The sequence below is a fragment of the Phodopus roborovskii genome, unplaced genomic scaffold (assembly GCF_943737965.1).
Source record: "Phodopus roborovskii unplaced genomic scaffold, PHOROB, whole genome shotgun sequence".
Lineage (NCBI taxonomy): Eukaryota > Metazoa > Chordata > Mammalia > Rodentia > Cricetidae > Phodopus > Phodopus roborovskii.
In genome coordinates, this window is record NW_026125059.1 from 16,263,790 (window position 1) to 16,281,700 (window position 17,911).

Below are 17,911 nucleotides of genomic sequence, written 5' to 3' on the forward strand. Positions count from 1 at the left end.
AAAACAAGCAAAAAAAAAAAAAAAAAAAAAAAAGAAAGAAAGAAAGAAAGAAAGAAAGAAAGAAAAGAAAAAAGAAAGAAAAGAAAGTGCCCCCACAGATTTGCCTACAATCTGGTTTTATGAAGGCATTTTCTTAATTGAGAATCCTCACTTTCTGATGATTCTTACTTGTGTCAAGTTGACATAAAACTAATCAGAACACCCACAATTGGTAGAGAGGAGAAGATGGGGTGTTCAGCCCTGACTGGTACATCTATAACATGACCCCTACAACTAAGGTTCAAAGTAGATCGTCGAAGAGGTGAAAGATTGTGAGAGCCATAGGATGAGGGGATGATATGAGATATTGTCTTCTATGCATGAGAGTTACACCCATAAAATTGCAATAATGTGGTTCCCTAAACAATCCCCACATAATGACAACATGAGATGACTTGCTAGCATAAATGGGAAAAGTTTCACAAGGTTCCCCTCCCTCCAGGAATAACTACAGGCTACTAAATAGATCTTCAGAGGGGGAGAATCAGCCCCTGACAGGTTATGCAATCTCAACCAGTCATCCCTAAACACCTACCCCCTCCCCCACTCTGGTGAAAGTGGGGGTGGGGGATAAGAGAGAGAGAGAGAGAGTGAGTGTGTGTGAATGCACATGGGTATGTCACACATTGCAAACAGAGGTCAGGGACAACTTTTGGGAGTTGGTCCTTTCCTTTCACCATGTGGGTTCCTTATATCCATCTCAAAGTGTCATGGTAGGCAGCAAGTTCCTTTACCTGCCCAGCCATCTTGACAGCCTTCTCTATGGTTTTGTCAAGAGCTTGCCGCTTTTCCTTACATGCTTAGATTGTATTTTGTTAACTTTGACTAAAATCTCTTGTTTTCTTGCTTTCTTACAGAGCCTCCCACGCCCATTGCTCCCCCAGAACTGCTGGCTGTGGGGGCCACCTACCTGTGGATTAAGCCAAATGCCAACTCCATTATTGGGGATGGTCCCATCATTCTGAAGGAAGTAGAATACCGCACTACCACAGGCACCTGGGCCGAGACCCACATTGTGGACTCTCCCAACTACAAACTCTGGCATCTGGACCCTGATGTGGAGTATGAGATCCGGGTGCTGCTCACACGACCAGGCGAGGGGGGCACAGGACCACCAGGGCCTCCCCTTACCACCAGGACCAAGTGTGCCGGTAAGGATGTCCCTCCAAATGCTGGCCTTCCTCTTGCCTCTTGGGGCACAGGCCTCTGGTGCAAATATGCTTCCTTTGAAGGAAAAGATCATTAAGGACTTGCTTAGATTTGAGAGAAACTGGCAGCTTTGTGATGTGATTCTAGAACCTTCTGTATGAGTGTCATAGAGACACTCATGGTGTTGATAGTATTTCTGATGGGACATTGGCTCCATCATTGAGGAATTTAATGTCTCTAAAGGTGTGTTAGTTCAGTGTCCCCAAGGAATCTAGCCCCTGATTGTACCCCTTAAAATCCCTATGTCAATTACATCTCTTCAGGCTTCTGGTTCCAATTATATATCTAACATTTGTTTGGCCTGTGACCCCTGGATCTGGTCATTGCCCTGATTTTAGCTTTGTCTCTGAGGAGATCCTTGTAGCAGTTACATCTTTATAGGTTTCTGGCTTGTCCAGAGTCTCAAAATTGATTCTGAAACTGCTTTGGTCCCCCAGCACATCTGGACTTCATATCCTCTGGGGGCTCATGGCTTCTTACTAAATAGTGTGACTTGGGGGGGAGTCCTTCTGGGGGTCTCTGGGTTCTACTTTAACTGTGGATTTATGGCTCCAACTGTTTTCCTGATGCTCCTGCTTAAGCATCACTGGCATGGATGTGATCAAGAAGGTTCACTAGATAGAACTACCTCCCTGAGGCCTCTTGGCTTTGCCTATTGTCTAAGATTGGATCTCTAAATGGAACCCATGAAATTAAAAGAGATTGCTATTTATTTTTCTAAACCTTACATTATCTCATCACCCTCAAATACCATTCCCTGTAAGTACTTCTGTTCCATGAATACACAAAGGGAGAGTGGCTCAGTATTTTCTGATTTTATTTGTGTTCAATGAATTGGCCAGTGATACAGTCAGAATTTGCACTTGGGTTTCCTGGTTCCAGAGCTCTGGATCTTTGGTTACACCATGATGAATAGAGAGGTATGTGGCCCTGGCATCACATACTAAGCTCAGGGCTACTGTACTGCTGTGGTGCCAGGCTTCATGAAGCATCCAGCATGGACTTCTGAGGGAATATGAGGCAGAAATGCTTCTAAGGTTGGAGTGAAGAATCAATGAGTGTATCAACATGGAACACAGCAGAGGGTGTTGTACCAAGCCTGTGTGGATGGAAGTTTCTGTCCTGCCAAGTCCCACAGTTGTTTAGTCCCAAGTAAACACACAGAGTCTTATATTAATTAAAAACTGTTTGGTCTATTGCTCAGGCTTATTACTAACTAACTCTTTCAACTTAAATTAACCCATAATTCGTGTCTATCTTAGCTGCATGCCTTGGTACCTTTTCTCAGTAAGACAATCTCATTTGTTCCCCCTCTGGCTGGTGACTCACTCTCTGTCTTCCTCTTCCCAGAATTCTAGTCTGGCAGCTCTGCCTGTACTTCTTGCCTGACTACTGGCCAATCAGCGTTTTACTAAACCAATATGAATGACAAACCTTTACAGTGTACACAAGCATTATCCCACATCAGGCCTGTTATAATTTGACAGTTGTGCCCCTGGAATTGTTGCCTCTTGATGTATTATGCTGTAAAGAACACAGGGCTTAGGAGAAAAAGTATGGGTAGAACACTCCTCCTCCCTTCCTTAGCAAAACACGAAAAAAGAGAGAACTATTTAATGAGGAAGGGAGCACAGTTTTAGACATCAAATGAATTAAAAAGTATAAAATGCTATAATTCATCCAGCAGACACCTCCCGGATACCTCAGTATTTTCTTTTACAAGTAGAGGGAGGGTTTTGCAGCCGTTGAGTTACAGACTGGGAGGCAGGAATAAGCAAGCCATCTGAAATAGGTGGAAAGGAACCACCAAGTGGAAATGGGTGTGTCTTACAACAGTGGTGAACTGAGGGAATAGTCAGATGCTGGAGGTAGGTGTGTGTGTGTGTGTGTGTGTGTGTGTGTGTGTGTGTGTGTGCACGCGCATATGCGTTCATGCTCATGTGCTTCTGTGTGGCTTGGAGTTTTTACTTTACTTATGTCTTCTGAGAACACATCAGATATAAGCTGATATAGCATTTGATCTGTGCTTACATTTCTCCCTCATAGATCAATTGCTTTGGAACAACCTTGAATTTTCAGTTGTTCATGATCCAGTTTGAATGTTAGAGCAGAATTTACAGCAGCCACTCTTAAGTGTCTCAGAAGTGCTCCTGATAGTGTAGAAGCCAAGGATCACTAATATTTCTATGGCTCAGACTTACTCCTTTGAAAATTATTGAACCACTATGATGAGGAGAGAGTCCATTTTCCCAATGATTTTCTAAACAGGTCTTTGGTAAAATTTCTCATTGAAGCCTGATTATGAAGCGTACTGCTTTCAAAGGACAGAAGGATATGTTATTAAGCCAGGTAATTCCTTACCTCAGCTGTGCAATGTAATAGTCATTCATAAAAATAATTGATTTGAACCTGTTGATAGGGCTTCTCTTTTTCCACAAGGTAAATGTAAGGGCTTTGAGGAGCTTTGATCTTTGAAAATGATATTCAGAGCACTTTCAAAGCCCCCATGGACTTATTTGCTCATGATCATATAATAAACTTAGAAATTCAATCACGAGATGATCATCTCAATAAAAATTTATAACCTATTGCAGACAGTTGTCACGACTGTATAATGGCTTTTACATGTGACATACACAACGGTCTGACTATCACTGTAAGAATTATGAGTTGAAATGTTGTTTGTGGTATTATATTTCCAGAATGTTGGTGTTTAAGTAAGTTAGACTTAAATCTCAAATAACCTACAGTCTACAAAACATGTCATAAAGAAAATAATATGTTTTCTATTGCCATTGATGGTAGAATGTTCTTTGCTTCATAATTAATTTTTAAGAGAATCTAGGGTCGGTATCCATTTGTAGATGCTCTTTATTACCACTGGTATTCAGAATTTTCTCCCCTTTCCCTATTCTATTATTAATCATACTGGAAATGTACTCATTATTTTGCAAAACAGAAAATGAGAGACTGTGGGGTGTGGAAAGTATAATTTCTGCCCAGAGGAATTTACAGACTGGGTAAAGATTCCAGAAAAATAAAAAAGGGGTAAGATATAAACATGAAGTTTGGGTGTTGAAATAGCATGCTTTTTTGAATAAGACAGGGTCAGTAAACAGTATCCGTAGGCACAACTAGAGCAGCATTTCTCAGTGTGGGATTCCTGGACCAGGGGCATCAGTATTGTTAGAGATTGGGCACTTTTGTTTACCCCGATTCTTATGTCGAAACCTGGGTCTGCATGTGATGGCAATGAAGATGGTGCCGTTGGTGTAACTACACCATAGGTAGATTTACACCATTATGAAAGAGCCCCCAGAGTTCTCTCTTGCTTATTCACCATGTGAGGGCATAGGGAGAAGGTGGGTCTATGGCTTGGAATCCAGCTTTTACCAGGATTGTAAAAAGTAAATTTCCATTACTTATAAATAACGCAATGTATGGTATTGTGTCACAGCAACCCAAAAGAATTAAGTTTCAGGAAAATCCTGGCCTAGGCTCTCCTCACCCAATGAACCAGAAAGTACAAGAGTAAGGCCAATAATCAGAGGTCCTGACTGCCATGCCTGCACACGCAAGCAGAAGCATCTGCAGCACAATGGCTTGCCCTTGTCAATAGACCCACTGATTGTGTGATTTGATCTCTGAGAGGTAGACTGATACCCAGATAGTTGGATTAAGGCTACACAGCATGTAAGTGCTTAGAGCTAAGTCCTATGGCTCAAAGGGCACTTACTTCACCACTGAGCTGAAGGAGTGTCCAACCCTGGGTTGGGGGTGGGTTCCTCTGCTCAAGAGTGCCCTCTCAAGTATGGGGTTAGGTAGTAACTGTGGAGGCCTACTGAAAATGAATGGCTACATTTGTCCATTCTATTAAACACTCACTCATTCTCTTCTATGAGCCAGACTCTGTTTTAAGAAATGGGAGAAGAGGCTGGCTTTGAAAGAGAGGACAGGCAGGGGCAGAAACTTGGCAGTGGTTAAGTTATAAGGACAGCTAAGCCCTGAAAAGATATCAGGGCAGCCAAGTCAGTGTGGGCAGGTAGGGTATATTCTTGTTCTACCTGTTATTACCAGATAAGCTGAGTCTGACAATTGAGGGTGGAGATATTAAGAGTTTGGCTATAGAGTGTCCAAGACCAATAGGCAGGAGTTCAGAGCACATACTGTGCTACTCTACCATAGACAGATTCACAGGAATCTGTAAGTGTGGGGATGGGAGAAGAAGGTCTGAGGTGATATCTAGGGCTTGTGGTATAGATGACTGAGATATGAAAGGGAGAACCATATTCTGAGATGGAAAATGCTGAAGATGGCTAAGGGAGTGAATATGATGTGTTTGGGGGAAGGTGAATATCAGACAATGGGAATATATTAGTTAGAGCTTAAGAAATTGAGCTTTGTCCATAAGAACTTCCCTAACATCACCTGGACATTAGGGTTGGGGGCCTCCTTAGCACTGATAAAATTGGTTTAATTCTTCTCTGTGTCTTCATGATATCCTCTTAAAATGTTTCATTCATTTTTAATTCATTATTTTGTTTCTTCCCCTCATTTTAATCATTCATCATCCTTCCAGAGAGAAGGGCCTAGGGGCAAAGACAATGATGTATATCAAAGTGTTTTGAAAATCTCAAAATGCTCTTCAGACTCCTGTAATGAAACAAATCACTGTCTGTTGATGCTTCTGCTATGGGAATTATTATTGTAAGCCATTAACATTCAGACAAGAAGGCTTGCCTGTCCACTTTTCAGCACACATCCATTACGTGGGTCACATTCTCTTGTTCTTCACCATCTCGTGGGGAATCCCATTTCAGAACATGATGCTCGCAGTGCTGTCTGTACCATGGGCAATTTCGTTATGGAGAACATTGAGTCTTTTCTTCTAGCATAGTGGTTCTCAAGCTGTGAGTCGCAACCCCACTGGAGCCACATATCAGATATTCTGGTATATCTGATATTTACATTATGAGTCACAACAGTAACAAAATTGAGTAGCAATGAAATAATGTTATGGTTGGTGGTAACCACACTATGTGAGACTGTACTAAAGGGTTGCAGCATTTGGAAGGTTGAGAACCACTGCTGTAGAACACTACAGACAGCAGATACCCAGGTAGTAATGGGAATTTAAGGATGCTTTACACTGGGCTGCTCACTTTGAACCTTGCCCCTAAAGAGAGGGCCACACTGTCTACACAGAACATGTCCACACTGAAGCGCCTGACCTTATTGTTTTATCTTCCCAGTGTCAACTTCACTGCCATAGAAATCAGGTTGGGGTCACATATGAGAACAATCCTTTAGGTTCCAAGCATAGACAGGCATTCTGGGACACATCTGTAGTCCCCAGCACAATGGTGGCAGGGAATTTGTGAGTTAAATAGCAATACCTTATATCTAAAGCAGAACAAGTATCACATTAATTATTTGGAGTTTGTAAAGAACCCTGAAGGCAATGGTTGCAAGGAAGGTTACCATGGTTATTAACTGGGGAAAGCAAGAGGCACCATATTGGCCCAGCCTAACTCTGCAGCTCTTGTGTAAGTATCAGTTCCAAAAGCCTTAGCATCAACCTGTTCATTTCTAGAGAGACTTATCTAACACCACACAGAAATGACTCTGCAACACTGTCCCTCCCAGGTCTGCTTCCATACAATACTCACATATTGGCCTTGGTTTTGCTTTCTACAAGCATTTCTTCATCTCAAATCAGGATGTTAGCAACTAAAGTTGTATCCCTTCTTCCCTTGAAACCTCTCTCCTCCAGTTGAGTATTTCAGCTTAAACCAGACCCTCCCACCCCTGGCAGCTCTCTTCACATCACTGTTATGGGTTCACCAATCCATACAGTAAGCTGAGTGATTGCCGGTTTCTCTAAATCAAAGACACGCTGCCTGAGAGCCCACTTCATCGTGGTCCAGCAAAGTTCCAATCCCCTAAGTGGAAACTCACTTTGCATGGTCAGAGATGCCCGCTCTGCTGCTGATTTCAAGGGCTCTTTTTCTGTTCCCTTCACCTGAGGGCTGATTGTGTGTTATATTTTATTTACATATTTATGGGTTTCTACTTGAAATGATATGTGTCTAGTTCTCTCTTTTCTCCAGAGGGATAAAAAGGAGGAATTCAAATTGCTGAGCTCAATGAAGTGAGAGTAGTCATTAGAGTTTAGTAAAAAAGATATGGACCTTCGAGCCAAAGAGATTCTGGTTTTTATTTCAAGCAGGACATTTGCTAGCTGGATGACCAGGGATGTATTACTTCACTTCTCTGTGTCTCTGTTTCTTTTCTTCCATTTAAGGGAGATTATATTACATCATTTTCCTCCAGAGCTTCAGTAAGGTATGTTCCTAGCAAAAAACTCAGAATCCAGAGAGCCTTCGATGGATATAATTTAGAGTGGAAACTCAGGCCTGGGAAGGGGAAGTTAAAATATGGACTAATTTTCTACCTTGGGCTTTATGGACCATATCATAAGAACCTTTTTCTAGTGCTGTGGTTAACACAGAAGATCTGATGTCTGTGGGAAGGATGGGATGCCTATGGCTGTACAAGTGTCCTGGCTCCTTGATGAGTAGCTGTGATGGTACCTGATGGTGGGAGTGGAGTTTAGAATATGTAGAGTGTTCTTTTTCTGGTTTTATTCAGAGTCCCATGTAGGATGGAGATGTGATATTTGGGCCCCTTTCTCTTTAGAAGGTCAAAGAACATAAGAACAAGACCTTGCAAATCCTGAGGAAAAAACAGAGAGGGGAGAAAGTTCAGGAAGAGAGTCCTGAACACCTACATATAGCATCTGCAGGGGTATCTTTTCTCAAAGAGAACAATGGGGTCAGCATAGAAGGGTCTTTTATTCTAGAGAGAAATTCTGCTCCAGCACAAAGTGAGAGAGAAAGACAAAAGAAATACTTAAGGGTCTTCAAACATAGGGCAGTATCATGTCACTAGCCCCCTGGGACCTTTTCTTCACTGCTCTAAGCTTTGCTGAACAGTCTGTAATGTGATGGCGTGTGCTTGGCAAGGAACAGATGTAGCATAATTTGGCTCAGGACTTTGAACTGCCTTCTGAATGCATGTTATTATGAATACAACTCATCCTCACTACTGCCCTGCTCTAAAGTCTAGGAGAAATGATCTATAAATCTTAAGGGAACATGGCAAGATTAGCTAATAAAAATATCAAATCCCCATCCCATCAAAATTGAAATAATGCAATCAATAGATTCTAAAGACCAGTGGCAAAAACTTCATACATACCATACCATGCTTGAAGAGAAATTGCTGCTCAGAAAGAGGGGAGCACAGTCCCCTCCCCTTCTCTGTTTTCTCTAATGTTCCTATTCTGCCTTCTTCCCTAGGTGTATATAGAACCAAGGAGGCAAAGCTCAAAGAAGGGAGGAGTCTGCTCTTATTTCCATCAATTCTGGAGCCTCCATGAGAACCACAAGTTGTCTTCTTGAGGGCCCAAGTGTTCACTCTCCTCTTCTTGTAGCCTCTTTTCCTCTTCTATCATACACACATGAACAAGTGGCTGCCTTAGAGACTTCTTTCCTTAGCTTACAAAAGAGGTGAAGTAAGGTAAAACCTTTCTTCTTAAAACTTATACTCTGCAACCCCAGCAAGTTTCTTCTCCCCACCCCTACCACAGACTGTGTGAAATGAGTGTGGTGTTGGAAGGGTCCAGCTGGGTTCCTCTTTGCAACTTCTGGAAAGGATGGTCAGTGGAGCCTTGTGCTTCTCTGTAGAATGCCACCTTGTTTAACTGCTTCTTATTGGTCATGAGGAGGCTTACATCAAACTCCAGAGCAACCACAGAAGCATCATGCCACATCCTTCCACACTTAGATATCCCTGCAGCCCTAAGCTCTCCAGGGACTTGGGGCTTCCTAGAAGTTGAAGTATGAGGATAAGATGGCCAATGTTACCCCGATATCTCTCAGTCTTGAAGGTTCAGATCTGAGTGAAAAATGAGCCACAGAAAAAAACATTAAAATAAGAGCTAATACTGTTTAGTTATGAAGATCATTCAATAAAAACAGCCCCCCCAATACATTAAAATTAGGGTCACTCACTCCTGAAGCTAAGAAAGGTTGAGATGATAATTAGAGTAAATGGATGATTATGCTAAGGCAAACATTGGCTTTCAATATGAATAGCCACTGTCTGCAACTTGTGTAGCAGGAAGCTGGCATTAAATATCTTGTAATTCTTGTCACAGATTTCAGGGTGCATAATTTCCTCCAGTGACTGTGTGGCAGATGACATGACCAAGTCCACACTCCTGCCCAAGTGACTCAGGCATGGACTGAGCCTTTAACATGTAGCTACATCTTAGTTTCTTTTCTATTGCTATGACAAAACACCTGACAAAAGGCCAGCCAAATGGCTCAGCCGGTTAAAGACTCTTGCTGCCAAGCCTCACCACCTGAGTCCATTCTCTGGGGATAATATAGAAGAAGGAGAGAAAAACAACTCCCACAAGTTGTCCTCTGACTTGTGGACCCATACTCACACAAAGAAAATAAATTAAATTGGAAATTCCTCTTTTAAAATGCAACTTAAGAAAAGAAGGGTTTGCTCTGGCTCCAGGTCAAGGGCACAGTTCATCACAGTAGGGAAGTCAAGGTGAGAAGAGGTTGAGAAACTGCTCACTTCACTAGCACCATCACCATCAACTTTGTAGTCAGGCACAGAGAGCAGTGAGTACCTGCTGCTGCCACACCCCCTTTGATTCACTCTAGTCAGGGATGGGAATGATCTAGCCCATGATCAATATGGTCTTCATATAGCAATTATCACTGGGCCATCCAGATCCCCATCTCCCAAGTGATTCCGGATCCTGTCAAACTGACAACTAAAACTAAGGCTCAGAAGCTACAAAGCTCACTGTCTGATATGATCCCCAGAATTTTGTGTGATTAGCAAGCCATCCATGCACCATGACCAAGTGGGGCTTCTCCCAGAATATGGGGAGAGAAATTTTTGAGTATCAGAAAAAGTGTTGGTGTAATGTTTCCTTCTAATGGTCAGAGCATAAAACCACATGATCCTCTCTCAGGAGAGGCTGGGAAGTAATTTGATAGAAATTCACCCTTCATTACTGATCAAAGTCCTTAGTGAGCCAGCAATGGGAAGGCACTTTCTTATTTCAAGCAGAAAATGTTCTTATAGTCTCAAAGCTCAAGAGACTAAAGCAAAGTTGAGAGAGAGAGAGAGAGAGAGAGAGAGAGAGAGAGAGAGAGAGAGAGAGAGAGAGAGAGAGAGGATGCTAGTAGAAATACAAACTCATTTCAGTCTTGTGGTCATACACCAAGTTAATAAATAAAAATCAATAGTTACATGCCAGTAATAACTTGTTACAAAATATAAAGAAATGTATCATATTCTTGAACACAATTAAAGTATAAATGCTTAGGAATAAGGTAAGAAAATGTACATACCTACATGATTTTATTGAGGATGATAAAACAAGACAGGTATAAATGGAGCCATATATCATGCTGCTGGATTAGCAAATTTAGTTCTGTGAAGATATCATTGTTCCAAAATTAATTTATAGGTTTAATATAATTGCAATCACACTCCTAATGTGATTCTTTTTTGGAACTTAACAAAGCAATTTAGAAATTTATCTGAAAAAAATCGCCAGGGGGAGTAATCCAGACCTCTTAGAAAAGTGGCAGGAGGAGGGGATTTCTCTGTGAGATACCAACATTTATAATCACTATCATAATTAAAGCTCTGGAGAAACAGAATTTAGAAATTTACCTGAATGCATAAGCTCTTAAAATGCACATTATTAATAAGTCATATATAGTATAAATAATTGGAAAATAGAATTTTATATATCATGATATACTAAATAAATTACAGATAGATTATGCACTTAAAGATATATATATATATATATATAACAATATACATAGGAAAAAATATGTTCCTATATTTGGCAGGAGTCTCAGCTCCTTAAAGGTCAGCAGATCCTTCATCAGTATTGTGTTTGGAAAGGTCACTACTCAGGAAGAGAAAAAGCAGAAGGGAAGCCTATAGTGAATTTTGACAGTACTTAAAAATAAAACGATTTAGGTGGCTACAGGAAAAGCTGCAACAGACAAAGGGATAATACCCCTGGAGAAAGAGTGCTACAATCACTAAAACCTAATTGTGTTATAGATAAAAAGCTGAATGGCATAAACAGGTAAATACAATGAAAATGTGAAGGGGTGGGACTTGGAGACAGCTTAGTAGGTAAAGTGTCATGCAAACATGAACTCCTGAGTTTAGATTCCTAGCACCCATGCATTCAAAGGCCTGGAGTGTTGATGCACATCTGCAATACCAGTGCTGAGTAGGGTGGAAACATCTCCTAGAGCTTGGCCAGCCAGCTTAATGGAATCAATTAACATCTGGTACAGTGAATCACTGTCTCAGAAAGTAAGGTGACAAGCAATTGAAGGAGACACCATATGTCAACCATGGCCTACACTCTCCATCTTGGCTCCTCCTTCCTACTTTCTCTTTCCTCCTTGTCTCCTAGTCCCTCCTATCTTCAAAGACCATAAAAGGATAATATATAAACTCTAGAAATGACAGAGATATCTCGCCTTGTCAGTCACCTGAAGTTCTTCTGTAATCTTCCATCTTCAGCCCATAGGCCATAGTGTGTCTAGTAGACTCTTTAGCAAAGCAGGAAACTTTAAACTGTCTTCTTTTATTGGTAGTTTATCAGTCACTTTCCTCTGTGTCCTGCAGACTGTCTGGCAGACTCTTTCATGAAGCAGGAACTATGTAGCAATGTCCATCTTGAATCAGCAGTCACTTTTCTGTGGGTCCTGCATGTCCAGTTTATACATAACAAAGTCAAACAGTCCAGACAAGAGCAGTATCTTGTCCAAATGGCTAGTCTTGCCATATTGGAAGCAAACTCCATAACGAGTTTCTTCAATGTCCATCTTCCTTTTTGGTGTAGATGGTATTGCCAAGAGCAATTATATCTCACTGTCACGAAAACCCTAACCATTTTAAATGCCATATTCTGTAGGTCTTGGAAAGGTTTGAAGAATGCCTATCTATCTCAAATACATCTCTGTGTATCTTGAAAACCTAGCTAACTTAACTCTAAGCCTTGACTATCATAGGTAATTATCTCTAATCTGTACTACATTATACAATACATTTCTGAATGAACTATATAAACACAATACCTAAACAAAAGGAGAAATATACACATCACAAAATTGACCTTAAATTGTATCAATAAATGATTCACTCTTGTGTAGATCTGGGTGGCCTTGGACTCACAGAGATCAATCTGTCTCTTAATACTGAATCCTAGGGTTACAGGTATGTACCACCTAGCTTTTGGCTGCTGGGACTAAAGTTGTGTGCCTGGTTTCTATGGTTTGTGGTTTACTTTGCTTTCTGAATCCTCAGGCAAGCATTAATAAATCATAAACAATATCTTACCACAAAACCAGGTTATTCCCCCACTCATCCACAGCTCCAGAAACACAGGGCTTTTCCCTACCCTGGGATACATCTTAGTGTTTGATGAGACAAGCAAGAATTTGCTTAGTAAATGACTTCAACTCCTTCCTGAACCTGGAATGTCAGCAGACAGATATTGCATTTTCATGTCCCTTCATCTAAGTCGTCTTTTTGTCTCCTTAAAGTGCTGATTATTGATCAAAGTTCCTATGTGCTAGGGAAGCACTCTACCACAAAACTAAATCCCCAGCCCCCTTATGTATTAGTCAGGTCTCTCTAAAGAAACAGAACTGATAGGGTGAATACATATGTATTAAATGGTTATTTATTAGAGCAATTTACAGGCTGAAATCCAGGAAATCCAATAATGGCTGTCTTTTGATAGAAAGGTCAGTCCCCTGATTGTTCAGTCCATGAGACTGGATTTCTCAGCAACCTCGGTGTGGTGCTCAAGTCCCAGGGAGAGCCATTGGTCTTTGTGTTGTTTTGGAATCCTGAAGCAATAGGTTCTGGTATCAGTGAAGGAATGTTTCAGAAACAGGGCAGATTAACTTGCCAACAACAATGAGGGCAAGCTGGCAAAAAGCAACTGTTTCTTTTGTCCAAGTCCTGTTATGAGAGCTGTGGCCTAGATTTAGGGTGAGTTTTTTGACATACAATGATCTGAATCTGGGATGGGTCTCCCTATATCAAATAATGCCCAGGTGTTTGGGGCTTTGTGTTGAATCCAGATATAATTAGTCAAGTTGACAACCAAGATTAGCCACCACACCTTCTTTTGAGATAGAATCTCACTACAAATTAACTCTACAGTCCCAACTGATTTTGAACTTGGCATCTTCCTGTCTCAGCCTCCCAAGCATCAGAGATTTCAGGCTCAAACCACCTGGTCAGACTGATGTCATGTTATGCATGGTGCAAAGCAGTTGAATTGCTCTAGGCTCTATTTCCAAAGCCATGTGAATATTGTTTGCATTGAGCTGAACATTAAGTGGGTTGTGTTGGGGTGCCTAATTTTGAGATTAAAGGCTTAAATGGAGAAAACATCTGTTGTAGTTTGAATGTACTTGTCCCCCATAAGCTCATTGGGAATGGCACTATTAGGAGGTGTGGCATTGTTGGAGGAAGTGTGGAGGCAGAATTTGTGGTCTCACATATACTCAAGCCACAGCCAGTTCAGTTCACTTCCTGTAGCCTATGGATCAAAGGTGTTGAATTCTCAGGTCCTTCTCCAACACCAAGTCTGTCTGCACACCACCATGTCCCACCTTGATGATAATGAACTGAACCTCTGAACTTTAAGACACTCAATTAAATTTTTTTCTTTATTTTATTTTTATATATTATTATTTTTTCTTATTTTACATATCGATTATAAGAGTTTCTATGGTCATGGTATCTCATCACAGCAATAGAAACCCTAAATCCTTAAAATGCTTTTAGTATACCTATTTATGTACACACACACACACACACACACACACACACACACAGACAGAGAGAGAGAGAGAGAGAGAGAGAGATTTTGAAATTCTAGATCACTATAAATGTTTTCTCTTTGTTTTACTAAACTGCATAGAACTTATCCAATTAAGCGTACCTCCCCCTTAGAGTCAAGTGTGAATGTAAAAGAATTGTTATAGACTGTAAAACACTATATAAATGTGAGAGGTTATTTTTAATTGCACTTAGTAAATCATTGGTATTTTGATTTTACATTGCTAAGCTCTTGGCATACAAATGGAGCAAGGGATGGTCCACTGTGGGCTTTGTTTTCAGTTCCGTCTGACTTTGGAAACAGGTCCATTCATTTGAATGCTGGATGAACTGCACAATTTATATGACTACTCTGAACCATTTCCCTGTCAGTTAACCAGGGATAATATTGCTACATTGGATAGGATTGGGGAGTATTGATATTGGTGAGGGCTAAGAGTATGCTTGTGAACTTACTTTCTGAAAATGCCTGTACTCTTGCAAGCCATGAGGTAAATGTGTCATCCCCATCATGGCCAAGACCATAGAGCTTAAGTGATTTCCTCCAAGTCACACAAGCTAGGAAGCTGCTGGACTTTTAGTGCCTTGAGTGACTGGAAAGGGCCCTGCTCTCAGGCCACCAGACCATATTACTCTATTTTTGGGGATCAATGCCTACATGTAATAGGAACTTAGTACACGTGGGCTTCCAGTGCTTTAAAACCCTAGAGACATTCGCTATTATCTACACGCTCCTCACCAGTCAGCTCCAAGACCTTCACTGCTGTGAGTCAAGGGACAAAAGGTAGATGACTACCGCAATCATAAAGGAGCCTACAATCCTAGGCAAGGGGATGTCTTGCTTATCATGGAACATTTTGGAATGTTAAGTACCCATCACATACAGAAGGATGGGAGAATCATTCAAAGTGCAAGTCTGGCTTTGTAGTGAGAACCTGCTGAGACTTGGAGTAGGGGTGGAGAAGACCTACTGTGACTGGGAGGGGTGTTTATGTGAGAGGACCTACTGTGAGAGGGGGAGAGGACCTACTGTGAGAGGGGGAGAGGACCTACTGTGAGAGGGGGAGAGGACCTACTGTGAAAGGGGGGGAGAGGACCTACTGTTGGGGGGAATCCTATTGTGTTGGGGGGAAAGGGCCTATTGTGACTGGGGTGTGTGTGAAAGGACCTACTGTGTTTGGGGGGTAGGACCTACTGTGACTGCAGGGGTACAGAGTAACAATTGTGACTGGGAGGGAGTGGCTGGAGAGCTCTTCCATGGTTTCTTTCTTTTTTATTTTTTGAATAACTTTTTTATTAATTAATTTTTATTTAAATTAAAAACAATCTTATTTTACATATCAATCCAAGTTTCCTCTCCTTCCTGTCCTCCCCCCCCACTAATCCCCATCTCACTCTGCATCAGCTCTTCAGGGAGAGTGAGGACTCTCATGGGTGATCATCAAAGTCTGTCACATCAATTGGGGCAGGATGTAGGCCCTCCTGCCATGTCTGTAGGCTGAGAGAATATCGCTTCATAGGGAATGGGCTTCCAAAGACTATTTGTGTACTAGGAATAAATACTGGTTCCACTGCCAGAGGCCCCATAGACTACCTAGGTGCCCCAACTGATACCCTCGTTTAGGAGGCGTGGTTTGGTCTTATGCAGGTTTCCCAGCTGTCAGACTAGGGTCTGTGTACTCCCTCTTGCTCAGGTCAGCTGTTTCTTTCGGTTTCCCCAGCATGATCTTGACTCCTTTGCTCAACACTCTTTCTTCTCTACAACTGGATTCCAGGGGTTCAACTCAGTGCTTAGCCTTAAATCTCTGCTTCTGCTTCCATCAGCTACTGGATGAAGGCTCTATGATGGCATTTAAGGTAGTCATCAGTCTCATTATAGGGGAAGGGCATTTAAGGTAGTCTCTCCACTATTGCTTAGATTCTTAATTGGGGTCATCCTTGTGGATCCCTGAAGATTCCCCTAGTGCCAGATTTCTCATTAAGCTCATAATGGATCCCTCTATTAAAGTATCTCTTTCCTTGCTCCCCTTCTGTTCTTCCCCAAACTGAACCTTCAGCACAGGTTAGTGGGGAGGGAGGAAGGAGGAAGAAGAGGGAAGAAGAGGAGGGGGAGGGGATTATGAGGGATCTTCTATGGTTTCTATTTCATATTTACCAAGGGCTTAACCCATGCATCCTTCTGAGGTTCAGGAAGGTATGGGAGGACTAGGCTGAGGAAGCAAGTGAGAAGTTGTGCCTATAAGGCCTAGTGGGCTGGATATCTATCCTTTATTGTCATTCAGATGTCCCTCATTGAATGCATCTGGAACAGTAGCAGCAGCAGCCAGCTGGGTTCAGGGCTGAGAGCAGATGCAGCCACTCTGGTGGCCTTTCTTCCTCCCTCTTTCCCTTGAAATAACAAATTATAAAATCGTTAAAATCTGAAAACAACTTTTTAGGAAACTAAAATATATCCCGTATTCCAATTAGACTAATTTTTGCTTGTGAATATCTTTTGGTGTCACTGACACAAATCTTACGGCATCATGGCCTGTGTGCCATGTGTGATCCCTGCTTGTCACTCAACATCAGAAAGTGAATATTTCATAGGTTTTTAAGGAATTTGCATCCTGTTTGAATGGCTCTATAGTGACCCAGGAGTCTAATTACCCTGCTTTGCTAAATGATTCCCATATCTCTGCATATTTCGGCATCTCCAAAAATCTCGCCTTCCTGCCATCCTATAGCCTTCTGCTAGAACGATTTTTCCTTAAACAAATTTTCAAGGAAGATATTAAAAGATAGAGACATCCTTATGGCTTTTGCTATACTTCACAGATTGCTTCCAGTGATATGAGCAGTTCATTGTGAGCTTGCCAGGATTGTGTACTGTCATTTGGTTTAATTTTGTCCATTTCACAGGCAGAGAAGTAAGATTTCAAGTCTGTTCCACCAAACTTCTTCTACCTCCTGAAACCTAGAATGCAGTGCATTTTACTACAAGCACTCTAAGTAGCTTTTCTGGAGCTCTTTTAGTTTTTATTTTGAGACAAAGTCTCACTAAATTGCCCAGGCTAGCTCTTAGCTGACTCCTTAGCCTAGGCTGTCCTTGAACTTGAGACCCTCCTCCCTTTAATTCCCTCTTATTTCTATTCTCTTTTTATTTTTCTTTGCCTTGCTTACACTTGCCAACCACTCCCATCTTTTTCTGTTTCCTCAGAAGTATGGGGTGGGAGAGATGTGTAGCTCAGTGGCAGAATACATAAGTAATATGAGCAAAGCCCCCTACTTGCACCTCTAGCACCACAAAACTCCAAACTGAATAGCAAGGCTCTACTGCTTCTCTTTCTAGACTGCATTCTCTCCACTCACCCTTGTCCCTAACTAACTCGTCGTTATTCTTCACGTGTTACCTTCACACTGCAATCCAAGCTAGTCTCTTCTTCACTCTTGTTTTAAAACATTTAAAATCCTGTCCTTCTGCTCACTCACGTGTCTGTTTGATTAGCATATACTGTTTCCATTTGATGTTATATCTCCAAGGAGAGTTCCCTGCTCTGTTGTGGCTGGAATTGTGTGTAGACAGCCAGAAAATAAGTGTCAAATGTATGAAGGTTGTGAAGAAGTGTGTGCACACTGGAAACAAATTTGTACAGTCAGAATATACAGAAATGGAAATGGTCCCATGTAATATCAT

At 41.5% G+C, this 17,911-nt stretch overlaps 1 protein-coding gene across 1 annotated transcript in view; it reads left to right on the top strand.

Moving 5' to 3' along the window:
- The window catches only part of Ptprt (protein tyrosine phosphatase receptor type T), a 1,080,054-nt gene that overhangs the window by 503,954 nt on the left and 558,189 nt on the right, over window positions 1-17,911 (top strand). The window contains exon 7 of the mRNA XM_051187222.1: window positions 897-1,190. Within this exon, the coding sequence (XP_051043179.1) occupies window positions 897-1,190 (294 nt within the window). The remainder of the gene's footprint in view (window positions 1-896; window positions 1,191-17,911) is intronic.